Genomic DNA, 26,274 nt, shown 5'->3' on the forward strand with positions numbered 1-26,274 from the left:
AAAAGAATTTTATTTGCAAAATTAGCAAAAGAGATTGAACACTTTTAAAATTAGGGATATTGTTTTTTTTAAAGGGACACAACTCAAGAACGGTAAAAGTAAAAACACTCGATTTCAAACTTGATCTGTGTTTTGTGGTAATAAGCATAGTGTATAAGTTTTATAACATTCGATTGAGGCAAACTAAAGTTATAATGGAAACTTGGCGCAGTCGTTTATTGAAAACTGTTTTTCATGTGGTTAGTGTAACGTTGTCATGTTAGAAACCATTTGACAGAACATCGAGTGCAGTGGCGGATCCAGGTGTGGTTCCGGGGGTTGGAACCCCCCTCTTTTGAACGATCAAGGCATTTCAATGGGAACATATGGTTGGAACCCCTCTTTTTTTTTATCCTGGGTAGGGAATCCCCCTTTTGAAAATTGTCGGATCCGCCCCTGGAGTTCATGATATTCATCTTACAATGAATGACTATTTCTTACCAATATAGATAATCCGACACACGCACCGTCCATTCCAATAAGATCATTTGATCGTTTTTCACAATCTGTGTAATATTTAAAGAAAGAGCGGATAGGAATAGAACAATCCTTTTTGCTCTTATCCAAAATTAATCCGACAACTCCAATGGTTGCTAGGATACCACCTAATACCATCTGTATTACTCCAAATGTCTTTAAAGATTTCAATTCAAAGGCGATAGGATTAAAACGGTCAGTATTCGACGGTGCAGCCTCTGTCGACATTTTGATGTTATCGTCTGAAACGAAATCACATGTAAACTAAATTAAATTATGATTCTTTAGTTTTCTATTAGGGTGCTAAAGGTCTTAAAGCGTTTATTCAAGCCCATTTTGTGTGAAACGCTACCAAAAGGCGATCACGATCTCAGGGTGGGTAAGGTTTTCCTGCGAGAAAACGTTCTGTGCTGATGATTTGGTTCTGACTGGTGCTGGTTATCATTGAAAATATGTAAACAAAGACGAAAATGATGATTTTTTACATTTTCTCGCATAAATAATGGAAGGCAATAGTTGAGATGTTTTAATTTTGTTTCTTATGGGTTCATAGGTAAGTAACCTTCTAAAATGTTTTAGTAAGCGTAACACAAATGTGCTCATTTTAAGAAAATCTAGAACTGAAAAAAAAAATGTCCCATGAGATCCCCGTGAGACCCCTTTCTGTACCCAAATCCACACGACAAAATTATTTGGCGAAAAGTCTGCTCAATTTATTAAAATTGTGCATTTTTTCAATTTATACATATCCTAATTCTGTGCTGGTTGGTCCTGTCATTGTGCTGGTGATTTTTGGTAAAAGGTTGGTCCTATTTAAAACAAACGTTACAGAATCAATAAGATTGGGCAGATAATTGTATTCAATCGGATTTGTGACTCCTATAATTACTTCACGGCCGACACTCGGCTAACCGAGAGATAGGTCGGTTAATCTATATTGAGTATGCGGCTATATCGGCGGTGGGTCTGTTAATCGGGTTGGCTAAAGTCTGTTAATCAGGTGTTATCGTGAAAATCAGTGCAAGGTCAGCATGTTTCATTGTATTACTTTTTAATTATATTTATATCATAAAAACTATTCATGTCTGACAAAATGATTTGGAGTACTGAATACAGTGGTGTAATTATTTTTTTTCTAGCTTCAATAAACGATCTATAAAATGAAAAGGCGAGTTACTCATCAATAAATTTATACACATTTTACACACACAAAATGTACACAAAAATGACAAGTTGGTTGAGTTTACTTGCATGCAATCTTTTGAACATCGAAAAAAGACTGGCATTATGTTTGTTTACCACATTAACATCAATATGTGAAAAATTTACACGAAAAACTGTATTTTGGTGACATAAATCAATTTTTGATAAAAATATGGTCTGTTAATGGGTCGGATGTATAAAACTCGGTCTGTTAATTGGTCTGTTAAGAGTTATGAATGACATTACAAGTATAATTTAATTGCTATATGGGATGTTATCTGAATAAGGAGATAGGTCAAAGATTAGTGACTAGAATAAATGGAAACAACACCTAAACAATGAAACATAAGTTTAGACAATCGAATCTGAAAATTGATAGAAATCTATAATACTAAAATTACGAGGTCCAATTTGTCAGCCGTCATCACGTAAAAACGACGAATCACAGAATTCAACTTTATATATAACTAATATAGTACAAAGGTGTAGATTAAAAATTACACCACTCCAGGCCCTTTTGTTTTCCACGTAATTTATATTGCCAATAATTAAGAAGTTCCGGGTCGAGTCCGCTACCGATACCAATAGTATATTCACCTGTTACCTATTACCTTATCGTACGTTCCGCATCTGACAGGCGCACCACCAAACGTTGTATTCAGGATTAATATGCTATATACACGGGTCATAACCACAGGGTTGACACTACTAAATTGTCAAATTGTTACCTATTGTAGTATTTTAATCAATAAGACTTTCTAAGATAACAATACGAATACTAAAAATCTGGACTAAAAATAAGGCGTATAGGTACAGTTTTCAATTTGTTAGTGGGCATGACGTAAAACAGCGAAGCAAATAATTCAACTTTATTTATAACTTATATAGGACAATGCTGTTGATTAAAAAATACTCCATTCCAGGACCTTTTGTTTTCCAAATAATTAATATTATTGTTTCAGTTCGACGGGTTCAAACAGAAAGACTTGAAAGCAGAGAAAAACTGTGCATCTTATAATCGGCATGACTTTATCAGATGACAATACTAATACTAAAATAAGGCTTGCGCATAGTTATATACTTTAATTCAGTCACGGACCCGTGATATCACGGGTGTGTTCTAGTGATTTTAAAAAGTGTAAAATCAAAGTAATATTAATTTCATCAAAGAATGGTCGCATATATCATGTGGATTCTGTTTCATTGATATAAATGGCACCAATTTGTCATTTACATAGTTAACAAGTACATACATCAGAGATAAACTTCGTAATGTTTTGATTTTTTTTTATCAAATGAACTGAAATATGTTTATAATGCAAACAAATATAGACAAACCTTTCAATATCAACCTTTCTCTACACCACCTTGAAGGTCACTCGATAGAAAAACAAGCACGTTTGCGGACTGCGAGTCGGCTAAATGACTTACGATATCATACGAATACATTATTACTCGAAAAATAAAATTAATATTATGCATTTATTGTGATTTACAGGAATATAAAATGGTCTTGTTGTTACACATTAAATCAGGACCCAACACTAATAAAAAAAAACTTACTAATGTCTATTTCTTGTTTAGAACCACGGTTTAAAACTTGGTACAGACATTTCCTTGGGCGGCAGAAAATGAGAATGATGACTCGGTACAAAGGAAAATACATACCGGAAATAAACTTCTCATAGATACCAGGATTGAAATTTAATATTCGCGCCTTATATTTACGCCAAACACGCGTTTCGTCTACGAAAAACTCATCAGTGACGCTCGAAAAAGATGTTTTAAAGCCAAAAACAAAGTTGAAAAGCATTCAGGAAATACAACTAATACCGGCGTCACACATCAGCGTATAGCTCCGGCGTGTTAAAAATCATTTACGCTGCCAATATGCTTTAAGCGTGTATTGGGCGTACTAGAAGCGTACCTAAGGCTAAGCGTTTATCCGGCGTTCAAGAAACGTATGTTGGCGTATGTTGTATGTTTTTTATGCTGCATACACATTTCCTCGGGTTGTAGCGTTCATCAATCGTATTTACTTTCCTTCAGTGGCTAGAGGTATAGGGGGAGGGTTGATATCTCATAAACATGTTTATCCCCTCCGCAATTTTGCGCCTGTCCCAAGTCAGGAGCCTCTGGCCTTTGTTAGTCTTATATGATTTTTAATTTTAGTTTCTTGTGTATAATTCGGAGTTTATTATGACGTCCATTATCACTGTACTAGTATGCATATTTTTTAAGGGGCCAGCTGAAGGACGCCTACGGGTGCGGGAGTTTCTTTCTACATTGAAGACCAATTGGTGGCCTTTGTCTGTTGCCTATTCTATGGTCGGGTTGTTGTCGCTTTGACACGTTCCCCATTTCCTTTCTCAATTTTACCTTTGTTTTTCGACGTACTTCAAACTTATGCAACGCGCTTTGAACGATTGCTAAACGTTCCTCTGGCGTGCAACTAACGTATACCGACTTTGTCAGTTTTCGCTGTACGTTTGATGCACGCTGGTCTATCCGACAATGTCACTGTGCTTAAACGGCTGTGGGTAACTTAAGTTACCCACAGCCCAAGATGGAGCCGCCTTGCGTCGGTTAGATACTTTTCTTCTATAGAATAACAATACCACGAATGCATTAATTAAACAACTGAATTTAAAAGTTGTATTAATCGTTTAGGGAAACCCCTAAACTGGAAAGGTGATTAAATTCTACAAAATAAACGATCACAGCACGATTTTAAAAAACACTTAGGCTGTCCGTAACTTCAAAACAACTTGTCCGTAACTTTTTTCATCATACCAATAGAGATGTCCGTAACTTTCAAAGAATCGACATACGCGGATGTCATGTTTAAACTGATGATAGAGATTGCATCGAATACATATTCACAAAACGAAGTAGATGTCTAGTATGATATAATTCATTGTGTCGATGGAAGACAAAATTGGGAAAATATGAAAAAAATCACGATAAATCCGCAAAACTCGGCTCTCATTTTGTATAACGTCGGGGTACCCGAATCGCCTAGATCGGAGGGTTGTTTCCGATCATAGCAGATAAACTGTTGAAACATCATTATTCGTTTTTATTTTTGAACAAGCAGACTACACAAGTATTTTTTACACATACATGTAGCATGTATACACTTACTGATTTTCTGCCAGCAACGACAAGGGTAGCGTGAATCCGGGATTTTGGAGGGGAACCCAAATTGCCCAGGCATGCAGTGGATAAAATTGAGAATGGAAATGGGAAATGTGTCAAAGAGACAACAACCCGACGATAGAAAGAAACAACAGCAGAAGGTCACCAACAGGTCTTCAATGTAGCGAGAAATTCCCGCACCCGGAGGCGTCCTTCAACTGGCCCCTAAACAAATATATACTAGTTCAGTGATAATGAACACCATACTAATTTCCCAATTGTACACAAGAAACTAAAATTAAAATAATACAAGACTAACAAAGGCCAGAGGCGATAGACTATACGAGACAAATGCACAAACTTTTTCCGTCTTTTTGAAAAAGCCAAAAACACTTTTCTCTCATCCCCACAAAAACAAATCCCATCAGCATTGACAGTAAAATAAAAGGGGTGTCAATTTGGACACACTGGGACGTTGCGCACGGTGATATTGCGGCACCCTGGCCAAGATTTACAGTAAATGGGAAAACTTAAAAAAGGGACATTTTGTATAAATGAATAAACCTAGTTTTACAGCTAGCTGCATATTTCATTTGTATGCAAGTTGCATTAAATCTCATTAAACTGAATAAAACTAAAAGACACAATTAATTTATAGGTAAAAGTCAGTGATAATAAAAGGAAAAGAGCAGTCAACATAGTGTAACAATTCGACATAGTATATAAAAATATAAATAACTACGTAGGACAACAGGGTAATTTAATAGTTTGGACTTGCTTATTCTTTGGAAATTCAAGTTTCATATTTCACCCCGGCAACCTGTTTTTGTAATATGCACGAAGTTTGCAAATTTGACGTTTCAGCCATTTTAGCCTGTATTTTATACTGCAATGTTAAGAGCCTCTCGCTTCGATTTTTAAAATAGCTCAGGAACCTGTATTTTTGCAACAACAGTCATTGTGTTTCGTTTAAATGGTGTATATTGTTGTGTATATTCATTTTCTGCCTCGGCAACCTGTCTATCACTTAAATTAAAATTAAAACAGACATTTTTTCAAAATTCCCTATCATTTTAATGCAATTTCCGTGACCCGTATCCGATTTCTTTAGTATAATATTCAAATAAGCAAAGTGGCGTTGATTTCTGGATATGCTGTTTTGAATTTTATTCTATTTCTTTTTATGAGTTTGATTGTCCATCCATGGTTCTAATGGTATTGTGAATAGCCAGTAGATGTAATGGTAGTGTTGGCAGCATAATATTTTAAGTTTATTTCTATTTATGAGTAATGAGTTTGACTGTCCATCTGTATTGTGAATAAAGGTATTGTGAATGGCCAGTAGGCTTAATGGTAGTACTGGCAGAATAACTAAGAATATATATTTTATTTTGATGCTTTATTTACCACAATTTCAATAACAATCATCTATAAAAAATTAACAAAACATCAATTATTATTATATTTTTCTCTCAAGAGATACACATACACCTTATGTTTTATTCACATTTATATCATCCTTTTACATTTGAGATTTCACATGGTATTAAATTAATACAATAATGTTTTCAAAGATAACTGGCACTATTGTTACATAATATTAATTGGCACTATTGTTACATATAGAAAATAAACATTCAAGAAGCACTAATGGTCGCACTAATATAATGGTCGCACTAATAGTCCATGTTCACTATTCAATTTACTGGTCGGTGTTTTCTGGTGTTGGTACAGGACCATTCAAACGCATGGTCTGTTTCAGAAGTTCTGCTGTTGTGATGGAGTGGGTGGTGTACTGTTCCCACAAAGCGAATATCTTTCCCTGGACTGCTCGGACCTTCTTCCGTTGACATCTTTTAAGCTTGCCTTCACTGATGAGTTTCACTTACAATGGGACCTTGGTGGTTTCAGTGTGAAGTAATTCTAGTAGTTCGTAGAAAGGCTTGTTGCACTCTACTGCCTTGTCGTTTATGACCGGGCCAGCTGGAACATCTTCATCATCGTCGTAAACTGAGTCATCTGCAATGTTTCTGTAAAAAAAAAATTCAATCAAATTACAAACTGAACATGGTATACAAATTAATAAATAATTGATGATTATATAATCTTAAAAGGTATAAATATATGAACCTAATAAATCTCTTTTGTAATAATCTTGAACAGTACAAATACAAATTTGATGTAGATTTGTGTCATTCAGCAATCATACCACATCCTCCTATATCTAACAAATTCTTAAACGATATCAAACTTAGGTACGACGCATAATAAAGCAAACACCAATCATTCTTCAAGCCAATATAAATGATAAAATTAACTTACTCTTCTTCAACGTCAGAAGGAATATCAAAGGGCAGTTCTACGTTGAATGAAGCATGGATACTGTCATCTTCTTCCTCTGTTTGCATAGGTTCTTCTGGCAGGTTTGGTTGCTGACATTCTGAACATGTCCAGTTGATGACTTGTCTGTCTTTAACCATCTGGCGGTAGGCAGCCCTAGTTATACCTTAAAAAAATAGCTTAGCGTAAAAAAAACATCTAAATGTATGTTATAAATATATATTCTGCATAAAGATAAATGGAAAAGAATATTGTTATTTACAATTAAACGGCTCTATCAACATCTTAAAATAGCAAGGAACACTTTGAAAAATTGTCTAAAGATCGAAAATTAATGCTATTAAAAAGTAATTCTTTTTATCAACATATAGTGGACATTCAGTTATAAAGTGTTTATCATCGTCAACTTATTTTGATGTACAGTATATAAACATTTTCTAACACATTTAATAGATAAATTACCCTCAGATATAACCAATTTAAACTGCTTAGTTTCGATAATCTATATACAAAGTTTTCTCACTGGCAACTATATATTATGTGAAGTTAAATACAATAATGGGAAAAGTTCGATTCAGAATATAATATTTTTTTCTTATAATCTTAATTTACTCTTCATTCTGTTTTAAAGTAATAAATGATGAAAATAACTTACCTATATTTCCACACTTTCTGTGTTGCCATTTAGAACATACATCACACTCTATTGCTTCTTGTCGGGGTCTGACCACAGAGTGGCACCATATACAGTTGTCGTCTTCCATTGTGGTTATGAGGGGCCACACAAACATGCCCCATTTTATGAGGAAAGTGAGCTTTGAGACAACTTATATCAGCTTGTGTTTTGATAATCAGGAATTTCATTTAATAAAAAAACATTATATGTTTAATTCCAAGCTGTGAAAGTATATAACAACAATCAAAATGTAATAATATGATTAAACAAGTGATTAGTTAATAATCAACCAATAATCACACAATCAAAGGAATGTATTAATTTGATCACACAATCAAAGGAATATCGTATATTAATTTGCAGGGTATTAAGGTAATTAAGACCATTTATATTAGTATCTTAATAAAAAAAAACGTATTTTTGTCCAAGTTTTCATTAAAATCCAGTATAAAATTACAGTAATTCAACTTTTTTTTAATTAATTTTAGAAAGAAAAAACACCACAAAATTTTTTTTTAATGGTACGACTTCCCAGTGGTACGACTTTAAGTTGGTACGAGTTAACTTTTTTGGTACGAGTTAACATGGTACGAGTTTCCGTTGGTACGAGTTAACTTGCTTCCAGTCTAACAACCCCTGATAACATACAAAGAGAGAAAAAAAAACATACTAGGAAACATATTCAAAAAAATCATAACACTATAACTAACTGGTGGGATGTATAAATACAGAGCCGCGTCAAAGAGTATTCATCAAAATACACATAGAAAGAAACAGAGGTGAAGGTAAACCGCAAACATATAATTAAACTCAAAACATTAAAGAGTATGGAAAAGCCTTGGTCTGACAAGCGAAAAAACGTCGATAAGACGCACATCAGTAAATAAAAGTTCAAACCATAACCAGGATGAAGTACCACAAACCCCACATAAAACTTCTGTGGTGTATAAGTATGATGCGTTAATAAAATCACATTTGGTGGTGAATGAGTAATATAAACGGCCGAGAAGGTTACAAATATGATGTTAATTGTCTTCTAATTGTTGAAATTATAATTCTTAAAATTTTAAATCAAAAGTTACCCACATCTAAAAATAAAGTTACGGACAATCTGCTTAGTTTCGATAAAAAAGTTACGGACATCTTATGCATTTTTTTAAAGTTGACCTTGCGCTTTAGTGAACTCTATATTAACAAATTTATGGTAATTGTTAGTCATTTCTTTATTCAATAATCCTATAAATATTTACATTCTGCATGAAAAACGTCGCAAAAGGTACATTTTGTATGAATTAAATATCAACGAGTTTAGAGTCCGCCATCTTGGGCTGTGGGTAACTTAAGTTACCCACAGCCGTTTAAGCACAGTGAATGTGTGACGCCGGCATAAGGTAATCTATTCCTAAGGTAGAAAAGCCTTAGTATTCCAAAGAAAACGCACGGAATTTAACCAGCTGAATTGCAACACATGACAGATTCATAGATGTTACAGACTTTGAAAAGAAAAAAAAATAAGGCTGATTGATAACTTGGCGTAAATAATAAATTCATTTGAATTCGAGCGGCCAATCAGTCCATATAAATTTAATTTGAAATGACACACCCTTTTAATGAAATGTAGAGAATTTTTATTTAAATAAAAGTGCTCTATAAGGATAGTTATTATTACTGTTGCACCGTATTGTAATTTTTTCGTTATAAGTACATCTCTTTTTTTTTCAATGTGAAAATATAAACTCAACGTAGTAAGACTATTGTCGTGGCTAAATAACTCTTAACTGACACGATTTAAATTGTCCAACCCATTAACAGACTGTATTCCCCTAATATTCATTAAAATGTGATATAACTCAACTTATATAACAATTATGAAATATTTATCAATGACAATTGATTTTTTAGAACCAAAGTACTACTTTGTGTCCTTTAAATCATATCTAAAAATGGTTTTAGGCCTTTAATCTAAAATATTGCTATGCGTACAAGCATAAAAACCACATACTTGTGCGACGCCTTTTCGTTTTACTTAAAATTGCACAGACTATGCATTTTTTTTAATGGTGGAAAATGTTCTATGATAGATATCATTTTGTCAGACACTTTTCTTTTTTTGATGTGATTCTCATAATGTGCCAAAAAATCTGTATATTTAACAGAGTTTAACATTAAACTGTGAGTTTTACTCTTAACAGACGTATAACCAACCCGATTAACAGACCCAACGCCGATATAGCCGCATACTCAATATAGATTAACCGACCTATCTCTCGGTTAGCCGAGTGTCGGCCGTGTACTTATGTGCATCCATTTGGCTGTTTAATAAGCGTTTTCAAATAGTCGTAACTTATATTACTTAAAAGGACAACATATTCCGTCCAATATCAGATGAAAATATATCTAATTAGAATAGTTTTATTTAAGAAATGCCCTTAAATTGATGATTCTCTACATAATATGCTAACTAACAATCAAATGGTGCTTGAGGTAAAGACACATTTATAACGACAATAAACGTTTGACAGGTTTCTTTCAATTAAATATACGAGATTAGATGATCTAACTAACTGTTATCCTCTCATAGCACCATATACGTGTCCCTAATTACAAACACAGTATCGTACGGAAGCCGATAAGGGCCATTCAAAAAAAAGAAAATTATGTCGTAATTACGACATAGCATGTCGTAATTTCGACATAACATGTCGTTATTACGACATCGCTATGTCGTAATTTCGACATAACATGTCGTTATAACGACATCGCTATGTCGTTATTTCGACATAACATGTCGTAATAACGACATCACTATGTCGTTTTAACGACATAGCTATGTCGTAATAACGACATCACTATATATATTAAAGAATATGTATTTAAATCATTGCCAAGAGACTAAATGACAGAAATTAACAACTATATGTTAGCATAATGCCCCCAATTATTAGAAAAGCCCCCGCATAGTCAGCTATAAAAGAGGGACGAAAGATACCAGAGGGAGAGGCCCCGAAATGCTGTGTGGCAGACAGTGTTAACATTAATTAATTATTAGCTCCCTTGGTAAAACTCCAAATTTCATATTTAAAGTATTTCATTGTTGATTGATTTACATGATGCTTAAAATAAGTATATATTTGTTAATTACATAGCTTTTGCTATTTGAATTCATTTGTTAAAGATATTTATTCATATTGTAAAGTTTAATATTTGTATCGTTGCAAAAGCTTTGGTCACCTTCTTTGGTTACCTTCTGTGAGAAACTTATATAATTTATAGATCCTCTTTAAGAAGATACCGACCGAGGAAGGGATGCAAAGATAGTATAAACATTCTACTTGTTTCAACTAATATGTGTGGAATTATATGAGAACTAACATAGATCCTACTTATAAACTAGCGCTAACTATATGCCTTCGTGTAATAAGGGTGAATTGAAATATTGATTGCTCTCTTTCTACTTACAAACGTTGGACACGATGTTTCTACAACCTCTAGGATTTAAAACGAAATCTTCAAAATTTCATCCGCAAAACAAAATAAAAATGTTAGAAAACACGAACCAATATTAAAGCAAATTCAATATATGTTTCAAATTATGTTTTTACAGCTCTTGATCATATACTAAGTAATATCTAGTAAAAAAAAACGGATGTCCAACGTTACATTTATGAAAAACTGTTTTAAATCTTATGTATAGTGATCCTATTTCTTATTCTCTGATCTTCTTGATACTCGGTGGCTTTATATTAAGCGGGAATAAGAAAAATGTCCAACGACGTTTTTCGTTATCTCAACGACTGAAAGTGAATTTTGTAAGTAGCAGAAAATGAATAAAAATAGTAGGACAATAATAATATCTAACAAAAGTACAAATATTTGCCTCATTGTTCGCGAGTTCAAATATTGCTGATTCAATAAAATCTTCTCTACACAGTCGTTTTTCAAACGGTAGCCATTTTGTCCAAGTTGATATTTCATTTTTCAAAGCAGTTAACGCGTATTTTTTATAATTAATCAAAACAAAAGTTAGATACACGAAGAGTAAAAAATGACAAGATTCTTTTCTTATTAACTACATGTTTGGGTCTTAAAGGAATAAAATGCTTCAACACATTACAAAACAGTAGCCAATTTGTCAAAACGTCGAAAGTTCGAAAGACGCTAATTTCCGTCGTTACATGTGCTAAAGTTTCAATTAAATGTTCATGATAATTAAAACAAATCGTGTTGTGAAATTTGGAAAAACAGGTTGATGATTGTTGCCGAAAAAAAAGAATAGCGCAAGATGCTATAGACTCCACCCGGGGACATAGGTTCGACACAGGTTAAATTTTGCAATTTTTATTAATCGTTTATAGCTTTTAACGATTTATTTAAAAGAATGGGGAAATGGGGAAAAACATATGAACTTCGTCCAACTTTTGCAAAGACAAATTTTAGACACCAAGACAATCCTCTAAATGTAAAATTCGACTTGAAATTTATATTGTGGAAGTACTCCATAGATCATTTAAAGTCGTCATTTCAGTAAGGTGCAATCACCAATATTAAAAGACTTATACCAGTTCACGGAGTGTTTTACTTCGCGATTTGCCCTGCTATTCATGTTATAACTGTCGTGATGAAATTAATTCCTGTACTAGCGAAGCCGGAACTTTTCGTCAATATAAACTTGTGCATGAAATGGAGGTACTAGTAATTGAAAGACAAATCCCAAACAGTGACGAAAACCGTTTCATCGAATTTTAAAAACCCGGGATTATTTAAGCCGTTTTCGCGGACGATCCAGGAGTAGATTAACATATTTTAAAATGTATATCAGAAATTAAACACTATAATATGACTTGCGGAAATAATTCTCAAGCCAAGGTTCAAGTAATTGAAGGGGTGTATTTCGACAACTTATGTACCAGGGAAAATACAATTCTATTCAAATTTAACCAAGGGTAAAAATGTTCGATTTACTTGCAGAGTGTCAGATATATTTGTATTGGGGTTGAGTTAAGATTTTACAATGACAGATGATATGCACCTTGAAAGTTAAACATCATATGATAAAAGTTTCGTACATCTAAAAAAATTTATCTTTTTTACGGAAAACTGTACCACATCTGCCTATATCTACTTCTGTCCCATCTTTCTTTCCCACATTACTTGCGACAGTAATGCATTTTTAGTTGAAATAGCTTAAAGGGTAAACATTATTAAATAGATTTCCACAACTTGAGGTAATTTATGATAAAATGACATCACAAAACGAACAGAACCAGAATCAGAAATTTTAAAAATTTTGAAATATAATAAATAAATCAACCAACATATAAAAAAACGAATAAAACTTGCAAAAATTAATCAAACACCCTCTTCGACGCCGCTTTTTATGTGTAACGTCGTGTTTGACAGTAAATACATGTAGCAATCGATACGTCCATTCACCCTCATTACCACAAACCACGGAGTTGTGAGCTTCTTTATAGAAAGGTGTTAAGCTTTGCTTGCCTTGATAGGATTTCAGGTCAGTCGGCTTAGCCCCCAGTCAGTTTCTTATTACTTTCAATCAGGATCTATAAAATATATAAGTTTCTCACAGAAGGTAACCAAAGAAGGTGACCAAAGATTTTGCGACGATACAAATATTAAACTTTACTATATAAATAAATATCTTTAATCAATGAATTCAAATAGCAAAAGCTATGCAATTAACAGATATATACTTATTCAGCTTCATGTAAATTATTTAACAATGAAATCATTAAATATGAAATTTGGAGTTTTACCAAGGGAGATTATAATTAATTAATAACACTGTCTGCCACACAGCATTTCGGGGGCTCTCCCTCTGGTATCTTTCGTCCCTCTTTTATAGCTGATTATGCGGGGGCTTTTCTAGTTATTGGGGGCATTATGATATGACCTATAGTTGTTAATTTCTGTGTCATTTAGTGTCTTGGCAATTATAATACATATTCTTTAATATATATAGTGATGTCGTTATTACGACATAGCTATGTCGTTATTACGACAAGTTATGTCGAAATTACGACAAAGCGATGTCGTTATAACGACATATTATGTCGAAATTACGACATAGCGATGTCGTTTTAACGACATGTTATGTCGAAATTACGACATAGCGATGTCGTTATAACGACATATTATGTCGAAATTACGACATAGCGATGTCGTTATAACGACATGTTATGTCGAAATTACGACATGCTATGTCGTAATTACGACATAATTTTTTTTTTTGAATGGCCCTTATCGGCTTCCGTAGTATCGGGATTTTTGTAAAAAATATTTTTTTTTGTAAGGAGCAGCGTCTTACTACTCTGATTGTCGCACTGTTAAATGGATGTTTTGTTTTTTTGCCTGCAATATCACAGGTATGTGCTAGACATACGTTGAGATTGTATTTGATTTTTTTAAAGATGACTGTCAAGTGAATTACATGTTATTCGGAAAAAATATGACACTAGAGAAAAAAGAAAAAAAAGAAAACAGCAAATCTTGATAACTTGATAGTAACCTTTGCCTTAGGGGTTCATTAAATTTGAAATTTGTCATCCAAATTATTAATTTTATTATTTTTGTGTTTAATGTAGACTTCTTTAAATTTGAATTCGAAACCAATGAATGCTTGCGGGTATATGATTTTCAGGAAAAAATTAAACATTTATTTTTCATTAAAATTTTTATTAAGTACCTTTAGTAGTTGTTACTTTATCGTATGGTACAAAAATCATTCCAAAAATCAATTCGTGTTGGCTCCAGATAACTTATAAAATGTAGATATCATTGAAAAAGCTCCAAATTATCTCTCTTTGGTGAAAAAATGCTATTTTTGGCATTAAAATGGAAATATTTTTTTAAAATCATCAGTGACCTATATTTTTTATTGCTGTTTTCGAATAAGCTGTACATAAACTAAATAATTGTAAAATTTAAGCGATTTATGCAATTTAGTTCTATTTTTAATTTATTTCGATATAACCGCTATTTCTCCTATTAGTTCAACAGAAAAAAGGGACATTAACAAAAATGTATGCTTCTTTCGAAGGCAGATTGTGAGCGTAAATGAACGATGACCCCATTTTTTATTTCATTTTTCCATTAAGTATAAGATAAAGTTCATTTATAGAAAAATATAGCTAAATCTTATATTAGATAAAAAAAAAATGATTTAGACCCGAGCCCCGTTATGTATACACTGTCTCCAATACATTTCGACTGGAAAAAAAAACGACCCAGACTTCCTCATCATACATGAGTGATAAAACTGAATAAAATGGAATAAGACAATAATTTTTGCAAGTCAAATTTGACCTTCAACAACGAGCAAAAACAATAACAAATGCTAGCTATAAAAATGTTAACGATTGAAAAAATGAAGACGTTCGGCCTGATTTAACTTTGAAAAATAAATATGACAGATTGCAACCATCCACTGGTTTTGGGCACTTGTGACATGGCTTAACAAGTTTGTTTGCGCTCCACAGTGACACCCTTCCCTATCCCAAACCTAACCAACCCCTCCTCCTTACCTCCTTTTTTGGTACAGTTGTGTAACATCACAACACTTAAAACTTAGAATGGAAATTGGGAATATGTCAAATAAAAGAGACAACAACCCGACCAAAGAACAGTCAACTTAGCACACAAAATATTAACATAAAGACACAATTTATTGAACCACGAGTACTAGATCGCAAGCTAGTTTAGAGCCGAATTCTCAACTATTAGATTACCATGTTCTAAAAGATTAAAATCTCAACCAGTACTCATCAAAAAAATTTCGCAAAACGTAAGTTCACAGTTTTTTTTTTTTTTTTTTTTGTTAAGCATAACTTTAAAACTGTGCAGTGAATCTTGTGCTCGCAACAGTTATTGTCATAAATATGTATATCAGACATTATAAAGGGTATGTGGATGATATTAAGTAGCTGTTATTTTATTGTTAACAATGTATCGAACATTTTAAGTTAAAAAATACAACAATACTATATTCATATACTGTGTCAGTTTGTTTAGACAAAACTGCAAAAACTTCGAATACAAGAGAGTTTTTTTTTAAATGAAATTGTTATCTGTCTAGATCTATGCATAGCATTTATTTCAGATGACATTTTTTTTAGGGGTGGTGGGTCGAAAATGGGCAATTATCTTATCGTAAAGAGACAGTCGAGTACATATTTTATACGTTAAAGGTGTGTTTGTGTTGCCCTAAAGGCGTATAAAATTAAGGTAACACGATATCGAATGAGTTACGCCACGAGTTACCGTTCCTGACGTTATCGAACAACGTTCACACATACAAGCCAATTCAGCAGGTTTTGCAATCACAAAGTGATTAAATAATAAAAAAAATATTTTTAGTAACTATGTGACATTTTTAACGGTAACTTTTTCTAGATGAAGAGTGCCGAGAGTTTTGATGCAATATATAACGGTTAACTTATTTGCTTTATTGTTTACCGGCAATTCTTCTGCTCATTGTTAATCTTTAAAAATGTATCCCTTTACTTTTAAATTTTCTATTTAAGAATCTGCACGATTTATCTATATATTTTCTTATGCATAATAGACTCAGTTTTATCACTTTATTTTATACTTGGTTTATTTTTGCAATAAATATTTATTCATGATGCACGCCGTATCCCTAATGAAATTTTGTTTTGAAAAGAAAAATCTAATCTATAGAAACTTTATAGGATGATGTGTAAAAAACACGGGGAATTGTGCATCTATTTATTCGTGTTAAAATTGTCGTTTAAAACACTGCTCGGGCAAAATGGAAAAAGGAAATTTATCTGGATGAGAATGCGGATAGAATTAGGCGAAAAAGAACAATACAGGCAGACTTTGAAACTCATACAGAAAATAGTTTGTTAGTATGGAATGTAAAGAAAATGGTTTAACTTAGTTATTTTGCCGAATAACTTTCTCTGTGTTCCAAGTGTAAACAGTCTCTGAAATTCATTGGTTTGTACAGAGTAAATCCGATATAGTTTCGGAAACATTTAAAAAATAAAGTGCTAGATTTGTATTCCTATAGACCAATGCTACACGGGATAGGACAGCAACATCGGAATGAAGCCCGGCAAAAATAAAATTAAAAAAATAGGTCCCGTTACAGTCTGATAAAGCCAGCCCCAAGTATCCACTTGTGTCTATAAATATACTATATTATATATATATATATATATATATATAATTTAAAAGTAAAAAACACAAAAAATCACATCATAAATCGAACATTGTTTCTGTTAGCGCTTTCACCGCATCTCCAGCGGTTCATCAGACAGAATTGTTATCGTTAATAGTAACGACTTGTGACGTTACGTTATAGTAACGACTTGTGACGTTACGTTATAGTAACGTCATGCGGTAGTTGTATATATCTTACGGAATTTTATTAACGGACCGAATTTCACTTCCTATTTAGTGTGGGCTTATAAAGTTCAATAAAATATTGTTCCTTGGCTTCACGCGGAATTTTATCTTCGGTCCACATCTTAAAAAAGGGATATATTTTAAATTTTCCCTTTCCACATCGGTCAAAGTGTTCAGAACAGGGAGAATTTCGAATTGACGGGTCTTTTATCTGCTGTTTATGAACAGCAGATAAAAGACCCGTCAATTCGAAATTCTCCCTGTTCTGAACACTTTGACCGATGTGGAAAGGGAAAATTTAAAATATATCCCTTTTTTAAGATGTGGACCGAAGATAAAATTCCGCGTGAAGCCAAGGAACAATATTTTATTGAACTTTATAAGCCCACACTAAATAGGAAGTGAAATTCGGTCCGTTAATAAAATTCCGTAAGATATATACAACTACCGCATGACGTTACTATAACGTAACGTCACAAGTCGTTACTATAACGTAACGTCACAAGTCGTTACTATTAACGATAACAATTCTGTCTGATGAACCGCTGGAGATGCGGTGAAAGCGCTAACAGAAACAATGTTCGATTTATGATGTGATTTTTTGTGTTTTTTACTTTTAAATTATATTTTCTGTACCAAGGACTTTTTATTTATCAAAATATATATATATATATATATATATATATAAATTATGTTTATTGTAATATAAAATGTGTTTTTACGAGCTATAGAAACACAATGAAAAGCGAGACTCACCGAGCTTTCCACTTGTTTCGTAGGAAAAATACATTTTATATTTCTGACAATGTACATAATTTTTATATTTTGTTTATATCCTACAATTAACATCCAAGGGCGACTAGGGATAGGAATATGGTCACTTGGTCTTCTTCCGATCTGCATAAAAATGATGTCAAAGTGGGGCGTCCATTTGGCTGTGCGGGATGTATTATTTATTGTTAACTTGTTCTCGTCCTGAACATGCATAAAGTATTTGCCACTGGACGTTCAGCGACCAATCCTACAATTTACAACCGTAACTTGAAACTTTAGTTGTTAAAATTTAGATCATTGAGTAAGACTTTAATTTTTTTCAAAGAAATCGACAAAATTTACGAACATTTACGCAGAAAGAATCAAGTTATCTACATTACCGCTTGCTCATTATGGAAGTGGGGTAACATTATACTTTATTTGTAAATGTACAAATACAAAAAAAATATATATGGAATATGTTATATGTACAACAGTTGGCTGTTAGAATGTTAAATGGAGATATGAGTTATTGAATTACTAAGAAAGCAACTTCTGGACATTTGAAGACATCAAAACCAAAGACCTGAAACAAATTGTGACTAATGCTAATTGGACGAGTATCTTTTTATTTCTAATTTGTAGTTTGAGTAAACGTTGGGCATCCAAATTGGAAAGGTTTTATAAAATGTGGAGTATAATTATCACAGTAACATTTCAGTCTCTTAGTACACATTTGTTTTAGTCTTAAAACACTTTTGTTCTTCTGGAGAAAATTCAAACCATAATGAAATAAGGAGGTGCGGTAAAATTGTCAATTAATCAACTTTCCACCAAAGACAAAATGACGGAAATGTTAGCTTGCTTACATTGCTACTTCATTTTAGATCTCCGTATTACCTTTCCATTATATGAACTGCATATTAAAAAATATGTTTTGTCACCAAAATCCTAATAGAGCACGTATCATCATATAGTTTCACCCATGTCCGTTCGATCGTCAATACCGCACTTCGTAGTTTTTTTGCTTCAGGTTTAAATTATGTACCTGGTGTTACTACTCATATTAAAGGTGCGTATATCGTCTGGATTTTCTTTATTTTTTGTTCAGGACAGGTTTCTGGATTAGGTATTTTAATAAAATATAAAAGACACGCAGAGCACAGACTCCGGCTTACATCTCCAACATGTGGAATTTCAAGCTGGAACTTTTGTATTTCGCATTTTTTTTTACTTATAAAGAATGCATTTATGATCTCAAAATTTGTTTTGTAAATAATTTTCCACAAATGACAAACTGTTGAACTTTGTGAAATTTTGCATACAGTTTGCAATGTTTGTCCGACTTGCTGAGCAACCAACTCATACATTTACACCACGCAGAATACACTATACGAATGTACGTAGCAAGTCAAGAATATAAGTTTTGATTTTTTTCTTTTAGTTTGTTATTTTACTTTTAAGAATGTGTATTTTATCAGGATCATTATTTTCCCTCATAAGTTTCAAAACTAACAGAATTTTAAACCTTTTTTGACTGGTGCATCAAATGTGTCTTTTATAAACAACTGTTTTCAAAATTGTAATGTATGATCGTCCAGAACATGAATGAACTATTTGCCACTTAACGTTAAACGACCATAAAAAACGAGCAACTGTTAACTGAATCACATTTTTAGAGTACTCTATTTATGCATGGATGAAGCAATGGTACCACCATTGTCTTAAAGGATGGAGTTAAAAACTCAGTAATTCAAATGAATCACACGTTAAATTTTTCGTGTTATTTTCACGTGAACTTTACAAAAATATGAAGGTATTTTCATGTTATTTTCACGTGAAATTTACATTAAATTTTAGAATAAAGATATTATTTTAAAAATTTACGTGAATTTAACGTGTACCAAATTCCGGTGATTTATTCATGAATTATTATCATAAGATTCACGTGGAACCAACCAGTTCAAGCAAGGTTCAAGTATATGCTCGTTTGGTGTGAAAATCAGATGAGATTAATGTTAATGCATGTACTGAGTGATATTTCCATGTGCAGGACGAATTAATTATATCAGTAGAATTTTATATTGCATTACTAGGAAATTTACGAAATCCGACATGGGAAATGAAAATAAAATAAACACCATTCAGATCTCGACACATATTTTGTTTTTCATATCTCTGAGTAGAAATAACGTTACATTCTGCATTGAATAACGTCAGACGTTTTCGGTCAAATTCTAAGGGTATCAATCAACTTTGAAGCCATTTATCTCAAAACAAGGATGGTGACATATGATTTTCTATACGTGTATGGATTCAGCTTGCAATCCTGGATATTATGTTAGTTTTTTGTTTTTCTCCGTATATAAGAACATAGCCATCCATTGGAAAATCTATAAAGGTAAGCCGAAAAATAGGCATTTCCCCTTATATACTTATGTAAATTTGCCGCCAAAATTGACGTTTTCCTATGAAAATACCAAGAAAACAAAAATGGTATATATTTTATTACATATTCCGATGTAACTCATTCAAAGAACATGTGTGCCAAAAAGTTTGGAAATCGGGAGATAAGCCATTCGGTATCGTGTTACCTTAAAACAAATGTTTGATTTATCTGGCTTTAGATTCGACTTTTTAAAAATATATATTAAGGCTTCATGCAGGAACTTCTTAGGAAGAAAGATAAGAAGTTAGCAATATCCTTTAACTCTACTTTCCGCTATATAGATGACGTTCTTTCACTAAACAATTCAAAATTTGGTGACTATGTGGAACGCATCTATCCCATCGAATTGGAGATAAAGGATACTACAGATACAGTTAAGTCAGCTTCATATCTTGACTTACATCTAGAAATTGACAATGAGGGTCGATTGAAGACAAAACTTTACGACAAAAGAGATGATTTCAGCTTTCCAATTGTGAACTTTCCATTTCTAAGTAGCAACATTCCAGCAGCACCTGCATACGGGGTATATATCTCTCAATTGATACGATATTCCCGTGCTTGCATTTCCTATCATGATTTTCTTGATAGAGGGTTACTGCTCACAAGGAAGCTATTACATCAAGAGTTCCAAATGGTGAAGTTGAAATCATCCCTTCGTAAATTTTACGGACGCCATCACGAGTTGGTTGACCGTTATGGAATAACCATTTCACAAATGATATCGGATATGTTCCTCACGTCGTAACTACAATCCCCTTCCCTTTCATGAATTTGACCTACCGAATTAGACTATTTACCGGATTTGTAATCACATAAGCAACACGACGGGTGCCGCATGTGGAGCAGGATCTGCTTACCCTTCCGGAGCACCTGAGATCACCCCTAGTTTTTGGTGGGGTTCGTGTTGTTTATTCTTTAGTTTTCTATGTTGTGTCATGTGTACTATTGTTTTTCTGTTTGTCTTTTTCATTTTTTAGCCATGGCGTTGTCAGTTTGTTTTAGATTTATGAGTTTGACTGTCCCTTTGGTATCTTTCGTCCCTCTCTTATAATACTTAAGAAAATCAAATTATAAAAAACAAGTCTAACTGCGAGCTACTGTTCACTGATGATACCCCACCGAAAGTGGATAATGTTAAAAGTGTAAAAATATGTAAGTGTTCGGTAAAAAGGAAGATGTCGAGTGATGAATCTAAAAACGCATCACACCGTATAGCTGACATATATAAACTCTGAAATCAAGTTTTAGAAATCCTTGTATTGTAGATCCTGAGAAAAATGTGACGAAAATTTTCCACTTGGCCAGCATGTGTTAAATGATACAAGTGTTCGGTAAACAGGAAGTTGTCGAGTGATGAATCTGAAAACGCATCACACAGTATAGCTGACTTATATAAACCCTGAAACCAAATTTCAGAAATCCTGGCATTGTAGTTCCTGAGAAAACTGCGACGAAAAATATTCATGGGACGGACGGACTGACGGACTGACGGACTGATGGATGGACTGACGGACGGACGGACTGACGGACAGACAGAGGTAAAACAGTTTACCCCCCCCTTTTTTTTAAAGCGGGGGTATAATCAAAGAGCTGAAAGCTCTGAAGAAAAATGACGCCACTGTCTCTAATATTGGGATAGTTTTTATGCAAGTCTTGATTTTCACATACCGTAATTAGTTTAACAATGCAACATGTCTCGTAAGCATATAATTGATATTCGTATATATGTGTGTGTGTGAAGTGAAGGTGACAACTGGCTGTTTTTTTAAGACAAATGAATAGGTCAAGACTACCTGAATTGTACAAATAAATACCGTAGAAAGGCTTGTATATTTCTCACTGGTACATAGTCTGAATCCGGGTCCGTTCGCGCCCACTCATGTTCTCCCCCTTTCACTTTCACACCCTAAATGTTCGCACCCAATCTTAATTGGTTTTGTGTTAAATAACTCTGTAAGCAAGTGTTTTCTTATAAGTATAATTGTTGTCATTGTCTCAAAATAAAGTGAGACAGCATTTTTATTTGTGTTGAATAAATCTTAATCATGTTTTGGATAGCGTATTAATTTGTTAAAAATAATAATAATCCTTTCTAATTAAAGTGGTATTTTGTCAACGTTTTATTTTGTGTTGAATAACTCTTAATCATGTTTTGGTTAGTGTATTGCTATAACTTTGTTTCATTGACTTCTTTCAAAATGAAGTGAGATTCTGACTATGTTTTTTTCTGTGTGTTGAATAGATTTTATCATGTTTTGGTTATAATAGTGGATTGCTATATTTTGGTTCCTATATTTTATTGTTTCGTTGTTTCAGATCAAAGGGACCAAGCTGTTAAAAACAATTATCTTTTGTTTTTTTCCTTTAAAATCTTCAATGTTTTACTCATACCAAGCTATAAATACATTCAGTATTCACACCAAAGCAATTTAAAACAACAATCATGATTTTCCAATTATTCAACTTGAATTTGAATTAAAATTGAGCGCGAATGAGTAGTGTGCGAACGGACCTTGGGTGCAAACGTGCGAGGTGCGAACCTGCAAGGTGCGAAAGTGTATTGGGCGCGAACAGACCTGATACCACAAAATATTAAGTAAATAATCTTTTTGTTACTGTTATCAAAGGTCTAATGAAACTCAGATAATTTCAAACATTTGTCAAAGAATTCTAGTCAAACCAGCACCTGGTTAAATTGGCACCTGGACAAATCAGCACCTGGTTAAATCGACACCTGATATAGTCAATTCGTCACCCATGTTAAATATATATTTTAACAGTATTTTAAGCAAAAAGAGTAAAAATAAGTAAGGGGTTGCCAGAATTTTTTTCAGTATTTAAGCAAAAAGAGTTAAATACTTACTTTCACATTTTTGGGTGTTCATTGTACATTTTGTATATATTTATTTTTCTCAACTAAATGACATTTTTGGTGTATTTTTAATGATATATATATGAGTAGTCAAAATAATTATTACGTCTGTCAAGGCTTTTTTAATTTTATTCTGGGACACCTTTCTATGACCGCAAGGCTATGTTAATTTTTTTCTGGGACGCCTTCCTAAGAAAGCTTTCCTACGAACTTCGTAGGAAGACGTCACAGAAAAAAAAAATAGCCTTGCCAGACGTCATAATTATTTGGACTAATACATGAGATATTGGATATTTTTATGCATTATTTAAACCAGTTGAGCATTTTACAGGATTGTTTGTTTAATGCTTTTTAAACTTTACTGAAAAAAACCACCTTAAATTTGCTTAAATTATTTGGCATGAATGTTTGATTTATTGAAAGGGACTCATAGTTTTCCATTTTTTTTTAATAATTGTCTAATTGTTAAAACAACAGCTTGGGTAAGGGCTTCGTTGTTTACTACGGAAGCGTATTAGGGACATAGAAAAAATAAAATTGGCAGTGAACTTTTTTTTCCAAGTCGAAATTTTGACATTAAAAATCTCAAAATTTCGACTTTAACTCGAAATTTAAACTTTTCTTATCTTGAAATTTTGACTTTCTAAAATCTTAATATTTCGACTTTTTAAAACTCAAAATTTCGACTTTTTCTAAACTCAAAATTTCGACTTCTTTTAAACTCAAAATTTCGACTTCTTTTAAACTCAAAATTTCGACTTTTTCTAAACTCGAAATTTCGACTTTTTCTAAACTCGAAATTTCAACTCCTTTTAAACTCAGAATTTCGACTTTTCCTCAGTATTTATACGTTTGCGATTACCACATTCACAGTCATTTATATCAGCGAGGTGGAGAGCCATTTACATCATAAACTTCATAAGCATATTTTAATAAACTAAACCATTTTAAAGAGGTTATTTTAGATAGAAAATCTTGTTCTTGCCGAAGAATAAATAAAATATGTTTCACGTTTAAAATACATATTTCAAGTCTGGATATGTGTATCAAGACAACCCCGCTATTCCAACACACCTACATTACGACATACTTTATTTCAACAGTCTAATATATAAAGACAAGGGTTAATAGTTGTGTTATTTGAATGCAAACTTCCAAAACTAGAAAACTGAGCAGCTCATTGGTCGTTCTGAATATGCATGGCTTTTTTGGCTACTTGATTTACCATGATTGTTTAAACAAGGCAAAGTCAGTGACTTGCTATTGGGATACCAAACAGGCCTTTGAAACTGTGATGCTAAATGTCCTAAGATCTGACGATCCTATGACAGTGTCGTGGAAACTAAAACATGGAATATGGGGGGGGGGGGGGGGGGGGAATTCTGTCAACATGCATGTTCTTTACGAATGATTTCTTCAATATTAAATGCTAACCCATATCTCAATTTAAGAACAAAATCAATTTCTAAATATAAATTGCCAAAATGTGTGGATGACGTTTTAATAATTTGCGTCTATATCTACTCCTTCTTAAATTGTAATAACTGTGTTTGAATCCTAACATCAAAGTTTTAAAAGTACTTAGAAAAAGTCAAAATTTCGAGATTTCAACAGTCGAAATTTTGAGATCAAAGTCGAAATTTCGATTTAAAAAAAAGTCGAAATTTTGAGTTTACAAAAAGTCGAAATTTTGAGTTTACATAGAGTCGAAATTTTGAGTTTAATATAAGTTGAAATATCGAGCTTAAAATAAGTCGAAATTTCGAGTTTTAAAAAAGTCGAAATTTTGAGTTAAAAATAAGTTGAAATTTCGAGTTTAAAATAAGTTGAAATTTCGAGTTTTTAAATAAGTCAAAATTTCGAGTTTTAAATAAGTCGAAATTTCGAGTTTAAAGTCGAAATTTTGACTTTTTATAAGTTGAAATTTCGAGTTTCAAAAAGTCAAAATTTCGACTTTTCAAAAAGTCGAAATTTCAAGATTTTAGAAAGTCAAAATTTTAAGTTTAAGTCAAAATTTCAAGATTTGAAAAGTCAAAATTTCAAGTTAAAGTCAAAATTTCGAGATTTGAAAAGTCAAAATTTCGACTTTGAAAAAAAAGTTCACTGCCAATTTTATTTTTTCTATGTCCCTAATACGCTTCCGTAGTTTACCTTTATACACAACAACATAATTTCACTTTGGTTTCGTTGTTTACCTATAAACACAACAACATATTCACTATGTACTTGGTAACAGTTATTAATTAATTGAATAGAAAATATTATAACAAATATTATTGGATGCCGAATTGACGTCAAATAGGTGCCGATTTGACTAGATGCCAATTTAACCAGGTGCCGACTTGACTTGTACGTTTCAATTCCTCTGCGATCGTTTGCGGTATTTTCTTGAGAAAAACCTATTTTCCATCATCAAAGAGAAGAAGAAACTGCTTCAAAATGATTCTGGAACGCTTCATGATTGTTAAAATAAGTTAAATTCACTCAAAAAACAATTTTAAAACTTGCGATGTTTAAACTAAAGCTATTAAACCAAGAGTTCCAAATGGTGAAGTTGAAATCATCCCTTCGTAAATTTTACGGACGCCATCACGAGTTGGTTGACCGTTATGGAATAACCGTTTCACAAATGATATCGGATATGTTCCTTACGTCGTAACTACAATCCCCTTCCTTTTCATGAATATGACCTACCGAATTAGACTATTTACCGGATTTGTAATCACTTAAGCAACACGACGGGTGCCACATGTGGAGCAGGATCTGCTTACCCTTCCGGAGCACCTGAGATCACCCCTAGTTTTTGGTGGGGTTCGTGTTGTTTATTCTTTAGTTTTCTATGTTGTGTCGTGTGTACTATTGTTTTTCTGTTTGTCTTTTTTTATTTTTAGCCATGGCGTTGTCAGTTTGTTTTAGATTTATGAGTTTGACTGT

At 32.9% G+C, this 26,274-nt stretch overlaps 1 protein-coding gene and 1 long non-coding RNA gene across 2 annotated transcripts in view; both read right to left on the reverse strand.

Annotated features, from left to right (window-relative positions):
* Window positions 1-493: 493 nt before the first annotated feature.
* LOC139522492 (uncharacterized) overlaps window positions 494-26,274 on the reverse strand; it is a 35,290-nt gene continuing 9,509 nt past the window's right edge. The window contains exon 3 of the long non-coding RNA XR_011664444.1: window positions 494-758. This is a non-coding gene — a long non-coding RNA (uncharacterized lncRNA). The remainder of the gene's footprint in view (window positions 759-26,274) is intronic.
* On the reverse strand, window positions 6,282-8,139 carry LOC139522608 (uncharacterized). Its single transcript, XM_071316074.1, has 4 exons — window positions 7,853-8,139; window positions 7,180-7,363; window positions 6,747-6,887; window positions 6,282-6,285 (listed from the first exon to the last, which is right to left on the reverse strand). The coding sequence occupies exons 1-4, from the start codon at window positions 7,986-7,988 to the stop codon at window positions 6,282-6,284; spliced, it is 465 nt and encodes a 154-aa protein (XP_071172175.1). The 5' UTR covers window positions 7,989-8,139.

This window comes from Mytilus edulis, chromosome 5 (genome assembly GCF_963676685.1).
Source record: "Mytilus edulis chromosome 5, xbMytEdul2.2, whole genome shotgun sequence".
In the NCBI taxonomy this organism is placed as follows: domain Eukaryota; kingdom Metazoa; phylum Mollusca; class Bivalvia; order Mytilida; family Mytilidae; genus Mytilus; species Mytilus edulis.

Bases quoted from the DNA above. Each gene is read 5' to 3' on its own strand.
- LOC139522608 (XM_071316074.1), bottom strand. From the start codon at position 7,988: ATGTTTGTGTGGCCCCTCATAACCACAATGGAAGACGACAACTGTATA. The intron at 7,364-7,852 runs GTAAGTTATTTT...TATTTTTTTAAG, and splicing joins CAGAAAGTGTGGAAATATAG to GTATAACTAGGGCTGCCTAC. The intron at 6,888-7,179 runs GTAAGTTAATTT...TTTTTTTTACAG, and splicing joins CCTTCTGACGTTGAAGAAGA to AAACATTGCAGATGACTCAG.